Source organism: Nerophis ophidion, linkage group LG11, assembly GCF_033978795.1.
Source record: "Nerophis ophidion isolate RoL-2023_Sa linkage group LG11, RoL_Noph_v1.0, whole genome shotgun sequence".
NCBI lineage: Eukaryota > Metazoa > Chordata > Actinopteri > Syngnathiformes > Syngnathidae > Nerophis > Nerophis ophidion.
In genome coordinates, this window is record NC_084621.1 from 20067831 (window position 1) to 20090330 (window position 22500).

The following is a 22500-nucleotide window of genomic DNA, read 5'->3' on the forward strand; positions in this document are numbered from 1 at the left end:
CTACCACGCTGCAAACCCCAAGTGCAGCATGGACGCCTGTTTTCATGTTTGTTCAGCTACAAGAGTATCAACCTCTCGGAGGCAAATCAATTCCCACATGGGCAAGAACTATTAAAGTTATGGCGTAATAACCTAAAAATAAAGTTGGGGACATCCGCAACTGCCACAACACATTCATTTACCATCATTAAAAAATGACTCTTGTAATATAAACATAAAAATTATCAAAAATGACTCCATGATAGCCCAAATTAATGAGCTATAACTGTAAACATTATATATTTATGCATAAAATAAAGTAGAACAAACAAAAAAGATAGAAACACGCATTTTTACAATGGTGTTCAGGGTGCACATCGTGCATTCAACCAATTGAGAGAATGCACAGAACTTTAAAAGGGTGATGGTCTAATTGACTTGAATCTCATCTTGTGGGGAAAAAAATCACAACGAAAGCAGGTAATAACTTCAAAATACAGACAACTTCAGATATTTTTTTTTATTACTCTGGCCCTAAAAAGAACAAGCACATTCTAAAAATGCACACATGGCGAGTACCGTATTTTACGGACTATAAGGCACACTTAAAATCCCTTTTTTTTCCCTCAATACTCGATAGTGCGTCTTTTAATCCAGTGCGCCTAATCTAAGGAATAATTTTGGTTGAGCTTACCCACCTCAAAGCCTCATTATTTGGTACATGGTGTAGTGATAAGTGTGACCAGTAGATGGCAGTCAAACATAAGAGAACTGGTAGAATATGCTTTAATAACAAAGACAAAACACAAACTTTGATGGACCTGGTGTCACACGCTAGCGTTAGCTTATAGCCAGAGATGGACATAACTTGGTTTTCCCAAGTACGCTAGTGAAGAAAGTGTTTCCCCAAACCACCGCATTGGTGACATCTGTAACTGCCACAACACATTAATTTACCATCATTCGAAAATGACCCTAGTGATATAAACAAAATATTTATCAAAAATGACACTATAATAGCCCAAATTGTGCCATAACTGTATACATTGTATATTTATGCATAAAATAAAGTAGAACAAACAAAAAAGCTAGAAACACGCATTTTTACAATGGTGTTCAGGGTGCGCATCGTGCATTCAACCAATTGAGAGAATGCACAGAACTTTAAAAGGGTGATGGTCAAATTGACTTAAATCTCTTCTTGTGGAAAAAAAATCACAACGAAAGCATGTAATAACTTAAAAATACAGACAACTTCAGATATTTTTTGTATTACTCTGGCCCTAAAAAAACAAACACATTCTGAAAATGCACACATGTCGAGTACCGTATTTTCCGGACTATAAGGTGCACTTAAAATCCCTTTTTTTCCCTCAAAACTCGACTGTGCGTCTTTTAACCTAGTGCATCTAATCTTAGGAATAATTTTGGTTGAGCTTACCCACCTCAAAACAATTTTATTTGGTACAGCTTGTAGTGATAAGTGTGACCAGTAGATGGCAGTCAAACATAAGAGAACTGGTAGAATATGCTTTAAAAACAAAGACAAAACACAAACTTTGATGGACCTGGTCTCACACGCTAGCGTTAGCTTATAGCCAGAGATGGACATAACTTGGTTTTCCCAAGTGCGCTAGTGAAGAAAGTGTTTCCCCAAACCGCCGCATTGGTGACATCTGCAACTGCCACAACACATTCATTTACCATCATTCAAAAATGACCCTAGTGATATAAACAAAATAATTATCAAAAATGACACTATAATAGCCCAAATTAATGTGCCATAACTGTATACATTGTATAGTCATGCATAAAATAAAGTAGAACAAACAACAAAGGTAGAAACACGCATTTTTACAATGGTGTTCAGGGTGCGCATCGTGCATTCAACCAATTGAGAGAATGCACAGAACCCTAACTAAAAAGACGATGGTCAAGTTGACTTAAGTCTTTGTGTCTTCCCGTTTTGTGAGGTTATTCGTCTGATGGACAATTTACAATGGAAGAAGGTAATAACATAAAAATAAAGACACCTTCGGATTGTTTTTTTCGTTTTACTTTGGCCCAAAATAGAACGAGCACATTCTGAAAATGTACTTTTGACAAGTACCGTATTTTCCGGATTATAAGGCGCACTTAATTTTTTTTTTTCCCCTCAAAACACGACTGTGCGTCTGACAACCTGGTGTGCTTAATGTAAGTAATACGTTTGGTTGAGCTTACCCACCTCAAAGCTATTTTATTTGGTACCCATCCATCCATCCATCCAGTTCCTACCGCTTATTCCCTTTCGGGGTCGCGGGGGGCGCTGGCGCCTATCTCAGCTACAATCGGGCGGAAGGCGGTGTACACCCTGGACAAGTCGCCACCTCATCGCAGGGCCATTTTTTTGTACATTATGTAATAAGTGTGACCAGTAGATGGCAGTCAAACCTAAGAGAACAGGTAGAATATGGTTTAAAACAGACAAAACACAAACTTCGATGGACCTGGTCTCACATGCTAGCGTTAGCTTATAGCCAGAGATGGACATAACTCTGTTTTCCCAAGGGTAGTGAAGAATGTGTTTCCCCAAACGCCACGTTGGTGACATCAGCAACTGCCACAACACATTCGTTTACCATCATTCAAAAATGACACTAGTAATATAAACAAAACAATTATCAAAAAAGACACCATGACAGCCAAATGTAAGGTGATATAATGGTAAACATGGTATATGTATGCATACAAAAAAATAGAACAAACAAAGGTACAAATACACATTTTTACAATGGTGTTCAGGGTGTGCATCATGCATTCAACCAATTGTGAGAGCTGCGCAGAACTTTAACTAAAAAAATGGTCAAGTTTACTTAAGTGTTTGTGTCTTACCGTTTTGTAAGGTTATCCGTCTAGTGGACAATTTACAACGGAAGAAGGTAATAACTTAAAAAGAAAAGATAACTTCAGATTGTATTATTTGTTTTACTTTGGCCCAAAATAGATCAAGCACTTTCTGAACGTGTACATAATCCTCTTGGCAAAACACTTCAAGTTAGTTGAAAACTTCCCAAAAACACCACAGGGAACACCATGACCGTAGACTTTGTCTCAGCGTATATACAAAGCCGTTAAACGTTAAGCAATTCCTGTTTGGCATTCTAATGTCAGTTTACTATTCAACTTACCTACTCAGTGGCCTAGTGGTTACAGTGTCCGCCCTGAGATCGGTAGGTTGTGAGTTCAAATCCCGGCCGGGTCATACCAAAGACTCTAAAAATGGGACCCATTGCCTCCCTGCTTGGAACTCAGCATTAGGGGTTGGAATTGGGGGTTAAATCACCATAAATAATTCCCGGGCGCAGGATGGGTCGAATGCAGAGGACAAATTTCACCACACCTAGTGTGTGTGTGACACTAATTGATAATTTAACTTTAACTTAAAGACATGTTTGGAAAACCATTTATTTGCCATCAAAAATGGCACTAATAAAATAACCAAAAAATATATCAAAAAATGACACCGTGATAGCCAAAATGAAGCTGACATAACTGTGAATATGGTATATTTATGCATAAAATAAAGTAGAACAAACAACAAAGATAGAAACACACATTTGTACAATGGTGTTCAGGGTGCGCATCATGCATTCAACCAATTGTGAGCGCTGCACAGAACTCCAGCAAGAATGGGAAGTAATTCCACTTCAAGAATGTGTCTCAGTTCCCAAACCTTTACTGAGTGTTGTAAAAAGGAAAGGCCATGTAACACAGTGGTTTAAAATGCCTTTTTTGCAATGTTGCTGCCATTAAATTCTAAGTTAATGATTATGTGCAAGAACAAAAAAAAAGTTTCTCAGTGTGAACATGAAATATCTTGTCTTTGCAGTGTATTCAATTGAATATAAGTTGAAAAGGATTAGTTGTATTCTCTTTTTATTTACCATTTACACAACGTGACAACTTCACTGCTTGTTGACATAAGATGGACCAACTCCACCATGTCATATTTGATCATGATGTGGGACAGCAACAATTGTTACGTGGCCAGAGTCACAAACGTGAGCAGACCGCATCCGTTTTGGAGCGCTTGGAAGATGAGATTGTCACGCTAACCTTTACTAGCACTGGATGAGGAGGATGAGTTCACCTTCAGCACTAACCGGCGCAGACAGGAGGGTCGCCATGGGCCTGATTTTACACCCCGCCTCCAATCCTAACAAGTTCCCTTACGTGACCCACATACACACACACACACACACACACGCGTTTGTGTAGTTCTGACCTGGGGACCTGAGGAAAATGCCTACCTCTGTAGGACCAGCCTTTCTAGATATATAAAGATGTGTATTTACAACATAAATAATATATACATACTATGCAAATATAAGAAAGCCTGTTGTGTAAAATGAGTTGGAATTTTACAAGAAAAAGATCACAAATTCACAAGAAAAACTTAGAATTTTGGCAATATTATAATAAAAGTCGTTATTTTACTCCATGCAAGTCAAAATTTGACAAGAAAAAGTGAACATTTGTGCAATGTTATGACAAACGTTGGAATTTTACTCAATAGCAGTGGCCATTTTACAGGAAAACGCTTAACATGTTGGCAATTTTATGAAAGGAATCGTAACTTTACACTGCAAAAGTCACAATTTTATAAGAACATTTTAAAATTTTGGCAATCTGAATTTTACTTGGCAAAATGACGAAAGTCACAATTTTACTCAAAAAATGTCACTGTTTTATAAGAACAACAAAAAAAATGGCAACAGTGTGATAAGTCAGAATTTTACCTGACAAAATGTCACCATTTTGCATTAAAAAGCAATAATTTTACATTTAAAAAAAAAAAAGTCACAATTTTACAAGAAAATATTGGAATTTTACAGAAACAGAAAATTATGAAAAAATGGTCCCAATTTTATAAGAAAAAAGTCCACACATTGTGAGGAAAAAGACTGCTTTTGGTACATTTATTATTATTATTATTTTTGGGGGGGGGGGTTTTAGTCTTCATTATTTACTTCAAGTTATTACAGTATGTCTTTATATACATATTTATTTATTTATTTTCAATTAATTTTGGACAAAGGGGGCGCATTTCAATTTCTTGCACACACTTGTTATTTCATATGTTGACCAGAGGGGAGCACTTTTAAAAGCGACACACGGTCAATTTGAAAAATCCCTAATTTTTGAGACCACCCTCATTTTGATCGATGTCACCACCAAATGAGACTGTCTATTAGATGCAATGTCATTGGGACCATGATTTATGTCATCATTTGTTCACACCTCCTCATGTGGAAGATACTTTTCCTTGTTGATGTCTCAAGAAAGGTAGAAATACAAGAAAACACACACACACACACACACACACGGTTGTGTAGTTCTGACCATCTGGAGACCTGAGAAAAATGCCTCCCTCTTTAGGACCAGCCTTTCTAAATATATAAAGATGTGTATTTACAACATTAATAATATATACATACTATGCAAATATAAAAAAGCTTGTCGTGAAAAATGAGTTGGAATTTCACGAGAAAAAGGTCACAATTTCACAAGAAAAACTTAGAATGTTGGCGGTGTTATAATAAGAGTCGTCATTTTACCCGATGCAAGTCAAAATTTAACAAGAAAAAGTGAACATTTGTGCAATGTTATGACAAAAGTTGGAATTGTACTCAATAACATTGGCCATTTTACAGGAAAACGCTTAACATTTTGGCAATTTTATGAAAGGAATCGTAACTTTACACTGCAAAAGTCACAATTTTATAAGAACATTTTAAAATTTTGGCAATCTGAATTTTACTTGGCAAAATGACAAAAGTCACAATTTGACTCAAAAAATGTCACTGTTTTATAAGAACAACAAAAAAAAAATGGCAACAGTGTGATAAAAGTCAGAATTTTACCTGACAAAATGTCACCATTTTGCATTAAAAAGCAATAATTTTACATTTAAAAAAAAAAAGTCACAATTTTACAAGAAAATATTGGAATTTTACAGAAACAGAAAAATATGAAAAATTGGTCCCAATTTTATAAGAAAAAAGTCCACACATTGTGAGGAAAAAGACTGCTTTTGGTTCATTTATTATTATTATTTTTTGGGGGGTTTTTTGTCTTCATTATTTACTTCAAGTTAAAACAGTATGTCTTTATATACATATTTATTTATTTATTTTCAATTAATTTTGGACAAAGGGGGCGCATTTCAATTTCTTGCACACACTTGTTATTTCATATGTTGACCAGAGGGGAGCACTTTTAAAAGCGACACACGGTCAATTTGAAAAATCCCTCCTTTTTGAGACCACCCTCATTTTGATCGATGTCACCACCAAATGAGACTGTCTATTAGATGCAATGTCATTGGGACCATGATTTATGTCATCATTTGTTCACACCTCCTCATGTGGAAGATACTTTTCCTTGTTGATGTCTCAAGAAGGGTAGAAATACAAGAAAACACACACGGTTGTGTAGTTCTGACCATCTGGAGACCTGAGAAAAATGCCTCCCTCTTTAGGACCAGCCTTTCTAGATATATAAAGATGTGTATTTACAACATTAATAATATATACATACTATGCAAATATAAAAAAGCTTGTCGTGAAAAATGAGTTGGAATTTCACGAGAAAAAGGTCACAATTTCACAAGAAAAACTTAGAATGTTGGCGGTGTTATAATAAGAGTCGTCATTTTACCCGATGCAAGTCAAAATTTGACAAGAAAAAATGAACATTTGTGCAATGTTATGATAAAAGTTGGAATTTTACTCAATAACAGTCGCAATTTTACAAGAAAAGCTTAACATTTTGGCAATTTTATGAAAAGAGTCATCTTTTTACTCGACAAAAGTCAAAATTTTGTAAGAAAACTTTAAAATGTTGGCAATATTATAATAATAATTTGAATTTTAATTGGCAAAATGATGACAAAAGTCATTTTGTGAAAAAAAAATGTCACTGTTTTACAAGAACAACAAAAAAATTGGCAATTTTGTGATAAGTCTGAATTTTATATGACAAATGTCACCATTTTGCATTTAAAAAGTCATACTTTTACATTGAAAAGTAATATTTTTACCAGAAAATATTACAATATTACAGAAACAGAAAGAATATGAGAAATTGTTCACAATTTTATAAGAAAAAAGTCGACACATTGTGAGAAAAAGACGTCTTTTAGTTCATTTATTAATTTATTTTTTGAATTTTTTGTTTGTAATTGGTTTTTTTTTCTTAATTATTTACTTCAAGTTCTTACAGTATGTCTTTACATACAAAGATATATTTTATATATTATTTGTAACATTGGCCAAAGGGGACGCATTTCAATTTCTTACACACACTTGTTATTTCATATGTTGGCCAGAGGGGGAGCACTTTTAAAAGCGACACACGGTCTATTTGAAAAATGCCTCCTTTTTTGGGACCACCCTCATTTTGATCGATGTCACCACCAAATGAGACATTCTCTATTAGATGCCATGTTATTGTTCACACCTCCTCTTATGGAAGATACTTTTCCCTGTTGATTTCTCAAGAATGATAGTAATACAAGAACACACACACGTTTGTGTAGTTCTGACCATCTTGAGACCTGAGAAAAATGCCTCCCTGTTGAGGACCAACCTTTCTAGATCTATAAAGAAGTGTATTTTCAACATAAATAATATATACATACTATGCAAATATAAGAAAGCTTGTTGTGTAAAATGAGTTGGAATTTTACAAGAAAAAGATCACAAATTCACAAGAAAAACTTGGAATTTTGGCAATATAATCAAAGTCGTTATTTTATTTGATGCAAGTCAAAATTTGACAAGAAAAAGTGAACATTTGTGCAATGTTATGACAAAAGTTGGAATTTTACTCAATAGCAGTCGCCATTTTACAGGAAAACGCTTAACATTTTGCCAATTTTATGAAAGGAATCGTAACTTTACACTGTAAAAGTCACAATTTTACAAGAACATTTTAAAATTTTGGCAATCTGAATTTTACTTGGCAAAATGACAAAAGTCACAATTTTACTCAAAAAATGTCACTGTTTTATAAGAACAACAACAAAAATGGCAATAGTGTGATAAAAGTCCGAATTTTACCTGACAAAATGTCACCATTTTGCATTAAAAAACTATAATTTTACATTAAAAATAAGTCACAATTGTACAAGAAAATATTGGAATTTTACAGAAACAGAAAAATATGAAAAATTGTTCCCAATTTTATAAAAAAAAGTCCACACATTGTGAGAAAAAACACTGCTTTTGGTTCATTTATTTATTTATTTATTTATTTTTGGTTTTTAGTCTTCATTATTTACTTCGTTATTACAGTATGTCTTTATATACATATTTATTTATTTATTTTCAATTAATTTTGGACAAAGGGGGCGCATTTCAATTTATTGCACACACTTGTTATTTCATATGTTGACCAGAGGGGAGCACTTTTAAAAGCGACACACAGTCAATCTGAAAAATCCCTTCTTTTTGGGACCACCCTCATTTTGATCGATGTCACCACCAAATGAGACATTCTCTATTAGATGCAATGTTATTGGGACCATGATTTATGTTATCACTTGTTCACACCTCCTCATATGGAAGATACTTTTCCTTTTTCATGTCTCAAGTAGGGCAGAAATACAAGAAAACACACACACGTTTGTGTATTTCTGACGATCTGGAGACCTGAGAAAAATGCCTCCCTCGTGAGGACCAGCCTTTCTAGATATATAAAGAAGTGTATTTACAACATTAATAATATATACATACTATGCAAATATAAACAAGCTTGTTGTGAAAAATTAGTTGGAATTTCACAGGAAAAAGGTGACAAAATTTCACAAGAAAAACTTAGAATATTGGCAGCGTTACAATAAAAGTTGTCATTTTACTCGACGCAAGTCAAAATTTGACAAGAAAAAGTGAACATTTGTGCAATATTATGATAAAAGTTGCAATTTTACTCAATAACAATCGCAATTTTACCGAAAAAAGCTTTAAATGTTGGCAATTTTTATGAAGAGTCATCATTTTACTTGAAAAAAGTCACAATTTTATAAGAAAATTTAAAAATTCGGGCAATATTATAATAATAATTGGAGTTGTACTTGGCAAAATGATGACAAAAGTCATAACTTTACAAGAACAACAAAAAAATTGGCAATTTTGTGATAAAAGTCTGAATTTTATATGACAAATGTCACTGTTTTGCATTTAAAAAGTCATACTTTTACATTGAAAAGTAATATTTTTACCAGAAAATATTACAATATTACGGAAACAGAAATAATATGAGAAATTGTTCACAATTTTATAAGAAAAAAGTCGACACATTGTGAGAAAAAGACTTCTTTTAGTTCATTTATTAATTTATTTTTTGAATTTTTTGTTTGTAATTGTTGTTTTTTTCTTAATTATTTACTTCAAGTTATTACAGTATGTTTTTACATACAAACATATATTTTATATATTTTTTGTAACATTGGCCAAAGGGGACGCATTTCAATTTCTTGCACACACTTGTTATTTCATATGTTGACCAGAGGGGGGAGCACTTTTAAAAGCGACACACAGTCAATTTGAAAAATCCCTCCTTTTTGAGACCACCCTCATTTTGATCGATGTCACCACCAGATGAGACTGTCTGTTAGATGCAATGTTATTGGGACCATGATTTATGTCATCATTTGTTCACACCTCCTCATATGGAAGATACTTTTCCTATTTCATGTCTCAAGAAGGGTAGAAATACAAGAAAATACACACACACACACGTTTGTGTGTCTGGAGACCTGAGAAAAATGCCTCCCTCGTGAGGACCAGCCTTTCTAGATATATAAAGAAGTGTATTTACAACATTAATAATATATACATACTATGCAAATATAAAAAAGCTTGTTGTGAAAAATGAGTTGGAATTTCACGAGAAAAAGGTCACAATTTCACAAGAAAAACGTTGGATTTTGGCGGTATTATAATAAAAGTTGTCATTTTACTCGATGCAAGTCAAAATTTGACAAGAAAAACTGAACATTTGTGCAATGCAATGATTAAAGTTGGAATTTTACTCAGTAACAGTCGCAATTTTACAGAAAAAAAGCTTAACATTATGGCAATTTTATGAAAAAAGTAATTTTACTCGACAAATGTCACAATTTTATGAGAAAACATTAAAATGTTGACAATGTTATAATGATAACCTGAATTTTACTTGGCAAAATGATGACGAAAGTCACAATTTTACTCAAAAAATGTCACTCTTTTACAAGAACCACAAAAAAAATGGCAATAGTGTGATAAAAGTCAGAATTTTACATGACAAAATGTCACCATTTTGCATTAAAAGCAATAATTTTACATAAAATAATAATTTTACGAGAAAATATTGCAATTTTACAGAAACAGAAAAAATATCAATCATCAATCAATCAATGTTTATTTATATAGCCCTAAAACACCAGTGTCTCAAAGGGCTGCACGAACCACAACGATATCCTCGGTAGAGCCCACATAAGGGCAAGGAAAAACTCACCCGAGTGGGACGTCAGTGACAGTGACAATCATGACTATGAGAAACCTTGGAAAGGACCGCATATGTGGTCAAACCCCCACACCCACCCCCAAACCCCCCCTCCCTCCCCCTGTCCCCCAGGGGACCAAAAGCAGTGGATGTCGAGCGGGTCAAACATGATAAATATGAGAATTATTTTTTTTTTGTAATTGATTTTTAATCTTCATTATTTACTTCTTTATTACAGAATGTCTCCTATATACATATTTATTTATTTATTTATTCATTATTTTTTATACATTTTGGCCAAAGGGGGCGCATTTCAATTTCTTACACACACTTGTTATTTCATATGTTGACCAGAGGGGGAGCACTTTTAAAAGCGACACACAGTCAATTTAAAAAATCCCTCCTTTTTGGGACTACCCTCATTTTGATGGATGTCACCACCAGGGAGTGGAAACGAGATCACTATTTATTTATGTTTTTTGTAATATGCTTAAGGCCGATGCCAAAGGAGTCAGGGACCACAGATGGCCCCTGTGCCGCACATTGGACAACCCAGCTGTAGAAGCTAACTGTTAATGGCCACTATAGTCTTAGTAGCGTAGTGTATTTATACATCCTATGGTCACATATGGCTTGTCTTACGTCAGCACCGGAAGTAAATCTACAAAGAAATCCTGACTTTGGAGCAATGTTCACGGACTCTAGCATTTGGTTCTCTATTAGATGCGACTGTTTTCCATACTGTGACAAAGATTTATGTCTTAATTTGTTCACACCTCCTCAAATGGAAGCTACTGTTCCTCGTTGATGTCTCAAGACCGTAGCGTAGTGTATTTGTTCATCCTATGGTCACATATGGCTTGTCTTACGTCAGCACCGGAAGTGGTAAAATCAGCCGTTCACCTTCCGGGTGTTTTCCGGGATGAATAGGGAAGTGTTTCTTTACCTGCCGTCTTGTTTTATCATATATTGCAGCCTTTGCACCTGTCAATGTTTACTTTTGTACGCACATTAAATCAACTAAAAAAATCCTGACTTTGGAGCAATGTTCACAGACTCTAGTATTTGGTTCTGTATTTGATGTGTCTGTTTTCCGTATTGGGACCATGATATATGTCCTAACTTGTTCACACCTCCTCATATAGAAGCTACTTTTCCTTGTTGATGTCTCAAGACCGTACTGTAGTGTATGTGTTCATCCTATGGTCACATATGGCTTGTCTTACGTCAGCACCGGAAGTGGTAAAATCAGCCGTTCACCTTCCGGGTTTTTTCCGGGATGAATAGGGAAGTCCTTATTTAGATGCCATCTTGTTTTATCACATATTGCTGCCTTTGCAACTGTCAATGTTTACTTTTGCACACACAAAAAAAACTGACTTTGGAGCAATGTTCACGGACTCTAGTATTTGGCTCTCTATTAGAAGCAAAGTTTTCCGTATTGGAACCATGATTTATGACCTATCTTGTAGAACTACAAGAACACATGCTTACACACACCTGACCCTCTCCTCGCTGTGCCCCCACCCCCTCCCCCCCCCCACCCTACCCACAGATGAGTTCGTGCAGCAGCCGGGCGTTGACCATCCTGTCCACGGTGTTCGGGGCCTGCGGGTTGCTGCTGGTGGGTGTGGCCGTGTCCACAGACTACTGGCTCATCATGGTGGAGGGCGTCATCCTGCAGCAGAACCAGAGCATGGAGGTCAAGATGGCGCTGCACTCGGGCCTCTGGAGGGTTTGCTTCGTCGCCGGTAGGAACACGTTTCACACGCTTGTACAAAAAGTAACACCGGACTGTCAGGTTCAAACACTGATGACATCTATTAAACAAGACAAAAGGCAAAGAATCAAACAGAGACAGAATTAAATTTGGACTCAGAGCTGAGGAGAGACATGGTCACTGTACTCTCTGTACAGTCCTGCACCACGCTCTGCCGAAAGATTGTACTCCTCCTTCTTTATTTGACTTCCTCCCACCTCCTTCCCACAGCTGCTTCCTGAGGGAAGTGGGTCGTATACAGCGTTGCCTTCGGTTACCGAACAGTTCGAAGAGAGTTCGTCAAATAGTTCAAAGAGAGTTCCATAAAATAGTTCAAAAAGACTTTGTAAAATACTTCAAAAAGAGTTCCTCTGGAAGTCGGGCAGATCCTGCCATCTGTCCGCTTTGAAGTCCCAGTGGAGTTTTATGAGCATTCTTCTTGGTATATTTCAGCTTCTTGTCGGGAACAGAATGTAATACAACGTTTTTGGTGATAATTTAGAAACAATTATTCTAACAGGACAACTGTTCGTTTGACAAAAATATGTCATTTCTGAACTAGAGAATGCACCGGAGTATAAACCGCACCTACTAAATTTTAGATTAAATTTGTATTTTTCCATGTATTAGCCGCACCAGATTAAAAGCCGCAGATCCAGAAGGTCTTATCTTTGTCCGTGTCATGTCAGATGACACAAAAACGGAGCTGTTTGGCCACAATACCCGGCAATATGTTTGGAGGAGAAAAAGTGAGGAACACCAAGCCTAACCGTCAAGCATGGTGGTGGTAGCATTATGATCTGGGCCTGTTTTGCTGCTAATGGAACTGCAGCTTTACAGAGAGTAAACGTCACAATGAATAAGGGGGACTACCTCCAAATTACTCTGGACAACCCAAAATCATCAAAATATATGTATATGTATGTGTACATATATGTGAGTAAGTGTGAATTATATTTATATAGGGCTTTTCTCTAGTGACTCAAAGCGCTTTAAATAGTGGAACCCATTATCTAATACACATTTAAAGCAGTGTGGGTGGCACCGGGAGCAGGTGGGTAAAGTGTCTTGCCCAAGGACACAACAGCAGTGACTGAGATGGCAGAAGCGGGGATCGAACCTGGAACCCTCAAGTTGCTGACACGGCCGCTCTGTCAACCGAGCCACCCCGCCCCTATGTGTGTGTGTGTATGAATTGAGCTGTTTGGCCACAATACCCAGCAATTTGTTTGAGGAGAAAAGGTGAGGAACACCAATCCTAACCGTCAAGCATGGTGGTGTTAGCATTATGATCTGGGTCTGTTTTTGCTGCCAATTGAACTGGTGCTTTAAATATGACAATGAAAAAGGAGGATTCAAGCTAAAATCATCAGCCCGGAGGTTGGGTCTCAGGCGCAGTTGGGTGTTTCAACAGGACAATGACCCCCAAAAACACCTCAAAAGTGGTAAAGGAATGGCTAAATCAGGCTAGAATGAAAGTTTTAGGATGGCCTTCCCAAAGACACAGTCATAGGATGCCACCTGTGCAACAAATCCAGTCAGTGAAATGTCCTCGCTCCTAAATATTCCGAAGTCAACTTTATTATAGGAAAAGTGAAGAGTTTGGGAACAACAGCAACTCAGCCGCCATGTGGTAGGCCACGTAAACCTACAGAGAGGGGTCAGCGGATGCTGAAACCCATAGTGCAAAGACTTTCTGCATAGTTAGTCGCTACAGAGCTCCAAACTTCATGCGACCTTCCAATTAGCCCACGTACAGTACGCAGAAAACATCAAGGAATGGGTTTCCATGGCTGATCAGCTGGCTCTAAGCCATACATCGCTAAGTCCAATCCATGGCGTGGGATGTAAAGCATGTCTCCACTGGACTCTAAAGCAGTGAAGACGCGTTCAATCTGACATCACATGGACAAAAATGAGACCTTCTGGAGGAAAGCTCAGTGGTCAAATGACACAAAAATGGAGCTGTTTGGCTCCAATATCCAGCGATATGTTTGGAGGAGAAAAGGTGAGGCCTTTAATCCCAGGAACACCATGCATACTGTCAAACGTGGTGGTAGCATTATGATCTGGGCCTGTTTTTTTGCATTTTTGTAAAATTGCAATTGTTTTGTCGTACAATTACAATACATTCATACAATTAATATTTACTAAATCAAAACAATATTTATTATTTTAAAAATATATTTTTTTCAAAAATTATATAAAGCCAACAGAAACATTATTCTTACTAAAAAAAAAAAGATATTACACAATTTCATAGAAAATTGCGCAGTAAATAGTACATTTACTAAGTTTAAAACTAAACTGAATTAAATTTAACAAATTCCTAATCATCTGCTATTTTTATCATTATTCAAATTTTCCTGCCATATCACTACATGTTTTGTTTAAGTTCATTCATTTCCTGACAAAATTAAATGTTTTCTTATCAATTTTTTGTAAAAGTGCATTTTTGCTGAATTGCAATTGTTTTGTCGTACAACTAAAATATATTCATATCATTAATATTTACTGAATATTAAACATCATCAAAACAATATTTATTATTTTAAAAATACTAATACATTTTTCAAAAATGATATAAAACCATCAGAAACATTATTCTTACGAAAAAAAAAAGATATTACACAATTCCATAGAAAATAGTGCAGTAAAAGGTACATTTACTAAGTTTAAAATTAAACTTAATAATGTAATTCTTAATCAACCGCCATTTTTAATCCATCCATCCATCCATTTTTCTACCGCTTATTCCCTTTTGGGGTCGCGGGGTTATTTTTAATCATTATTTTAATTTCCCCCATAAGATCACTACATGTTTTGTTTAAATTCATTATTTTCCTGACAAAATTCAATGTTTTCTTATTTTTTTACTAAACATTAAACATCAAAACATTTTTCATTATTTAGAAAATATTTATTTATTTTTTTCAAAAATTATATAAAACCACCAAAAACATTATTCTAACAAAAAATATATATTATATATAATATAAAATTACAGAATTCCATATAAAATTGTGCAGTAAATAGTACATTTACTAAGTTTAAAACTAAACTGAACTAAATTTAAGAATGTAATTTCTAATCAACTGCTATTTTATCTTTATTTTTATTTCCCCCCCATAATATCACTACACGCTTTGTTCAAATTCATTATTTTCCCGACAAAATTAAATGTTTTCTTATCATTGTTTTTTGTAGCGGTGCATTTCTGTAAAATTGAAATTTTTTCATCGTACAATTACAATATATTCATATAATGAATATTTACTAAATATTAAACAACATCAAAACAATCTTTATTATTTTAAAAATAATATAATTTTTTTTTAAATCATATATAAACATCAAAAACATTATTCTTACTAAAACAAAACAAAAGATATGATATAATATTACACAATTCCATTAAAAATTGTGCAGTAAACAATGCATTTACTAAGTTTAAAACTAAATTTAATGTCGTTGTGGCTTGTGCAGCCCTTTGAGATACTCGTGATTTAGGGCTATATAAGAAAACATTGATTGATTGATTGACTTTATTGTATATATTATTGTCATTATTTAGGTTAGGTGTTTCAAATAGCTAAAAACAACAAATATTATTTGTATTTTTTAAGCTTAACTTGGGTTATTTTGTCATATAGTCTTTTGTGAATGCTTATTAGGAGATTAATCTCTGTAAGCCTAAATATGTACCCGTTGTATATTAATTTGGTGTTTGATGTCTGCTTTTAGGGTCAGAAAACGGGCGATGTGTGGCGTCCGAGTACTTCACTGAACCTGAAATCGAGATCACCACAGAAAACACGGCAAACATCCTCAGTGAGTACGACACACCCCAGGAAGCTGGGATGCCCCCTGCTGGTCGACCTGATGAATTGTCCTTACTGATAACATCAGTCATGCTTAGTACTTAAGATTCCGTTTTAACCAGGGCTGGGCAATACTGCACATGTCTGTGTCTATCTGATACCGAGCAAAACAAGGCCGGTGTCGCTGATACGGGTGTTGTCACATCTACTGCAATTATTTGGCAGTAGATGTCGTTTTTTAACAGTTTACCACCGCTAAATAATCCACGATGGGGTCAAACAAAGTTGCGAGTTTGATCATTTTGATGAAGATGGTGAAAAATGACCATTGAATTTAATTTGATGAAGCATCATGTTACAATATGCTCCATTTTGGGGGGCGAGAGAGAGAGAGAGAGAGAGAGAGAGAGAGAGAGAGGGAGAGATTTATATATAAATATATGTTGATATGTGATTATATGTATATACAGTACATATATATGTATGTATATTTATGTACATACATATAGATCTATATTTATGTATGTATATTTGTGTATATACTGTATATATATTTGTATGTATATGTGTGTGTGTGTATGTATGTATGTGTGTATATATGTATATATATATACATGTGTGTATACATGTGTGTATATATATCTATATACATGTGTGTGTATATATATATACATGTGTGTATATATATATACATGTGTGTGTGTGTGTGTATATATATATATATATATATATATACATGTGTGTGTATATATGTGTGTGTGTATATATACATGTGTGTATATATGTGTGTGTGTATATATACATGTGTGTATATATGTGTGTGTGTATATATACATGTGTGTATATATATGTGTGTGTATATATACATGTGTGTATATATGTGTGTGTGTATATATACATGTGTGTATATATGTGTGTGTGTATATATACATGTGTGTATATATGTGTGTGTGTATATATACATGTGTGTATATATATACATGTGTGTATATATGTGTGTATGTATATACATGTATGTGTGTGTGTATACGTGTGTGTGTATATATATATATATATATACATGTGTGTATATGTGTGTGTGTATATATATACACGTGTGTGTGTATATATATACACGTGTGTGTGTATATATGTGTGTATATATATATATACGTGTGTGTGTATATATATATACGTGTGTATGTATGTGTGTGTGTATATATATATACGTGTGTGTGTGTATATGTGTGTGTATATATATACACGTGTGTGTGTGTATATATATACATGTGTGTGTATATATATGTGTGTATATATATATACATGTGTTTATATATACATACATATTTATGTATATGTATATATGCACATTTATATGTATAAGTATATATGTATATATATATGTATAGACATACACATATGTGTATATGTATATATATATATATAAATATATATATACATGTATATATGTGTGTATATGTCGATATACACGTGGGTATATACATATATGTAAATATATATATATATATATATATATATATATATATATATATATCTTGATTGGATTATCCAGAGAATAGTGCTCGATACCGTGGTAGAGCGCAATATGTAGGTGTGGGAAAAAAATCACAAGACTACTTCATCTCTACAGATCTGTTTCATGAGGGGTTCCCTCAATCATCAGGAGATGATTGAGGGAACCCCTCATGAAACAGATCTGTAGAGATGAAGTAGTCTTGTGATTTTTTCCCACACCTACATATATATATATATATATATATATATATATATATATATATATATATATATATATATATATATATATATATATATATATATATATATATATATATATATATATATATATATATATATATATATATATATATATATAGCCATATTGTAAAAAAAAAAAAAATCCAGTACATCCATCCATTTTCTACTGCTTGAACATATATGAAAATAAACAAAAAAGTATCGATCCAACATCGACTACCCTTGGTATCGGCACGTTGTTTGGCTCCGTCCAAACCCAAAGCAGAGACGTTGTCGCGGCGTCATTCAGCGACACCTTTTGGTGTGCTCCCTCTGCAGAGATGGTGCGCACCGCCACTCCCTTCCCCATGGTGTCGCTGCTCTTCGTCTTCACCGCCTTCGTCATCAGCAACATCGGACACATCCAGCCTCACAGGACCATCCTGGCCTTCGTCTCCGGAATCTTCTTCATCCTCTCAGGTGACGCCCACTCATCTTCACAATAATAACCATATCAACAATAATAATAATTAGTAGTAATATTTTTATTTTATTTAATTAATTATTTAGTTGTGTTTTGTTTATATAATTATTACTATTATTATATTTATTATTATTATCAGGGTTATAATAATGATCACCATCATTATTAGTAATATTATTGTATTATTACTATAATGATCATTGTTTGTCATAATATTGCATTAGTAATATAATTAATAATAATAACAATAATCTTACTCAGTAGTAGTAAAAATATATTTATGTTCAAGTAACAAAATAAGGTTTAAAAAACTGGCAATAAAATCGCACAAAAAATTGTCAAATTTTATGTGAAAAATTCTGAGAAAATTTTTTTTTATTCCATTTCTGAATAATGTTGTAATGAAGGGTGTAACCTCCGATACGATATTGAGATCACAGCGTTGACTATCGACGGATGCCAATATCAATCTGATGTGATATCAGCCCGAATAATAATTTACTTTTCGCTCACTTGTATTTCAGTTGGTCGTCGGGAAATAGTCTTTGCCATTGGGTTGAACGTGCCACAGTTTTGTCTTTTGTTGAGTCCTACAAAGTGTTTGTACTATAAGCGTAGCACTTGTCACCTACTGCATTGGGCATCTTTAGTTGTAGTTTTCATTCCTATATGTGTGATTGTTGATATCAGCGTATGATATCGCTGATTCTAATCAGAATGTAACGTAAATTAGCATTGAACTAACAGATTTGTTTGGATTCATTCCCTTTGTTTTGGGATGTCACAGATACATTATTTTGTATTTTATATACGTTATATTTCTTTACTTTAATTCTTGATGTTCAGTTTTACGGTATTTTTGAAGTAAATACTCCAAAGACACAACCTGTTATTTAGCGGGAGTAGAATCACCGGCTTGAATCGGTGTTCTCATATTAAACATTATAAGATACTGGACAATATGATACGATTCTTGATTTCATCCTTTCTGCTGATATCAATATTGGATTTTGGATCATCGTAATTGTAAAGTAACGTAATATTGTCAAAAGGTTCAGAGAATCTGGTGAAATCACTGCAAGTAGGCCATGATATCACATCAGTGTGTAAAGGACATCACCACACGGGCTCAGGAAGACTTCAGAAAACCACTGTTAGTGATTAGTCCAGGGGTAGGGAACCTATGGCTCTAGAGCCAGATGTGGCTCTTTTGATGACTGCATCTGGCTTTCAGATAAATCTTATCTGACTTTGCTTCACATGATAAGTAACGAATAATGCCGCTGGTAATCACATTGTCAAAAATAATTGTTCAAAATATAAAACATTCTCATGCATTTTAATCCATCCATCCGGTTTCTACCGCACCTGTTCAAGAAGTTGCAATAATGGTAAGAAGTATTTTATTTATTGTTGGTTAGTTTCAGAATAACAATGTAATTAAAAAGAATAAGAGACTTATTATACTCTAAAAATGTTGGTCTTACTTAAAAATGCTCGCATTTAGTTGTATTCAGTCTTAAAAAAATATTATATGGCTCTTACGGAATTACTTTTTAAAATATTTGGCTTGTATGGCTCTCTCAGCCAAAAAGGTTCCCGACCCCTGGACTAGTCGGTCGCTACATCTGTAAGTGCATGTTAAAACTCTACTATACAAAGCGAAAGGCATTTATCAACAACACCCGGAAACGCCGCCGGCTTCGCTGGGCCCGAGCTCATCTAAGATGGATTGATGCAAAGTGGAAAAGCGTTCAGGGGTCTGACGAATCCACGTATCAAATTGTTTATGGAAACTGTGGAAAAGAACCATCCGGATTGTTCTAAGCGCAAAGTTGAAAAGTCAGCATCTGTGATGGTATGGGGGTGTTTTACTGCCCAAGGCATGGGTAACTTACACATCTGTGAAGGCACCATTAATGCTGAAAGGTACATACAGCTTTTGGAGCAACATAGGTTGCCATCCAAGCAACGTTCTCATGGACGCCCCTGCTTATTTCAGCAAAACGATGCCAAGCCACATGTTACAACAGTGTGGCTTCATAGTAAAAGAGTGCGGGTACTTTCCTGGCCCGCCTGCAGTCCAGACCTGTCTCCCATTGAAAATGTATGAACGCTAAAATATGAGAAGGGAGACTGTTGAAGAACTTATGTTTTTTTTTGTATATTTGCTGTATTTAAATGCTACATTTGTAGACTAAATAAATACATAAATACACTCTAGCCAGCGACATAACGCCTCACAGCTCCCTGCTGGGTGTAGTGCGGGTGTTTGACCAGCAGGGGGTAGTCGTGGTCACATCAGAAGGGTACTGATGCAGGCCCACACCACAGGACAGTGGTGATAGTATCTATTGCGTAACGCCGCTTATGTAACCTTTCTTGTCATGTGCAGATAAAAAAAATGCCTTCTTAATGTTGACGTGGCCGCAATAAAGTCTTACAATTATCTCTCCCTCAAAGAGATGTGCTGCTAAAACATGCATGAACATCAAACATATCATCTACAAACCCCGTTTCCATATGAGATGGGAAATTGTGTTAGATGTAAATATAAACGGAATTAAATGATTTGCAAATCATTTTCAACCCATATTCAGTTGAATATGCTACAAAGACAACATATTTGATGTTCACACTGATAAACGTATTTTTTTTTTTTTTTGCAAATCATTAATTTTAGACTTTAATGCCAATAACACGTAACAAAGAAGTTGGGAAAGGTGGCAATAAATACTAATAAAGTTGAGGAATGCTCATCAAACACTTATTTGGAACATCCCACAGGTGTGCAGGCTAATTGGGAACAGGTGGGTGCCATGATTGGGTGTAAAAGCAGCTTCCATTAAATGCTAAATAATTCACAAACAAGGATGGGGTGAGGGTCACCAATTTATAAGCAAATTGTCGAACAGTTTTAGAACAACATTTCTCAACGAGCTATTGCAAGGAATTTAGGGATTTTACCATCTACGGTCCGTAAAATCATCAAAAGGTTCAGAGAATCTGGAGAAATCACTGCACGTAAGCGATGATATTACGGACCTTTGATCCCTCAGGTGGTACTGCATCAGAAACCGACAGTGTGTAAAGGATATCACCACATGGGCTCAGGAACACTTCATAAAACCATTGTCAGTAACTACAGTTGGTCGCTACATCTGTAAGTGCAAGTTAAAACTCTACTATGCAAAGCCAAACCCATTTATCAACAACACCCTGAAATGCCGCTGGCTTGGCTGTGCCCGAGATCATCTAAGATGGACTGATGCAAAGTGGAAAAGTGTTCTGTGGTATGACGAGTCCACATTTTAAATTATATTTGGAAACTGTGGACGGGGTTTAGTCCGTAACAAAGAGGAAAATAACTATCCGGCTTCTTATATGTAGGCGCAAAGTTCAAAAGCCAGCATCTGTGATGGTATGGGGGTGTATTAGTGCCCAAGGCATGGGTAAATTACACATCTGTGATGGCACCATTAATGCTGAAAGGTACATACAGGTTTTGGAACAACATATGCTGCCATCTAAGCGCCGTCTTTTTCATGGACGCCCCTGCTTATTTCAGCAAGACAATGCCAAGCCACATTCAGCACGTGTTACAACAGCGTGGCTTTGTAAAAAAAGAGTACTTTCCTGGCCCGCCTGCAGTCCCGACCTGTCTCCCATCGAAAATGTGTGGCGCATTATGAAGCATAAAATACGACAACAAGACCCCGGACTGTTGAACGACTGAAGCTCTACATAAAACAAGAATGGGAAATAATTCCACTTTTAAAGCTTCAACAATTAGTTTCCTCAGTTCCCAAACGTTTATTGAGTGTTGCTAAAATAAAAAGTGATGTAACATAGTGGTGAACATGCCCTTTCCCAACTACTTTGGCAAGTGTTAATTATTATTTGCAAAAAAAAAATTAAGTTTATGAGTTTGAACATCAAATATGTTGTCTTTGTAGTGCATTCAACTGAATATAGGTTGAAAAGGATTTGCAAATCCTTGTATTCCATTTATATTTACATCTAACACAATTTCCCAACATGTATGGAAACAAGTTTTGTAGTCATAATAATGTGCAGTCTCCTTCCAGCTGCTTCTCAATATTTTCATGGATACATGTCATCCGGTAAAGATATTACTTAAAGTCCTCGGCCGGTGTTATGGACTCATTCGGTATGGCGCAGGTGGGCAGCGC

At 35.1% G+C, this 22500-nt stretch overlaps 1 protein-coding gene across 2 annotated transcripts in view; it reads left to right on the top strand.

Moving 5' to 3' along the window:
* The window catches only part of cacng7b (calcium channel, voltage-dependent, gamma subunit 7b), a 45054-nt gene that overhangs the window by 13130 nt on the left and 9424 nt on the right, over nt 1–22500 (top strand). For both annotated transcript variants that reach the window (XM_061915307.1, XM_061915306.1), the window contains exons 2-4: nt 12065–12260; nt 16013–16099; nt 18163–18303. In XM_061915307.1, the coding sequence (XP_061771291.1) occupies nt 12065–12260; nt 16013–16099; nt 18163–18303 (424 nt within the window). The remainder of the gene's footprint in view (nt 1–12064; nt 12261–16012; nt 16100–18162; nt 18304–22500) is intronic.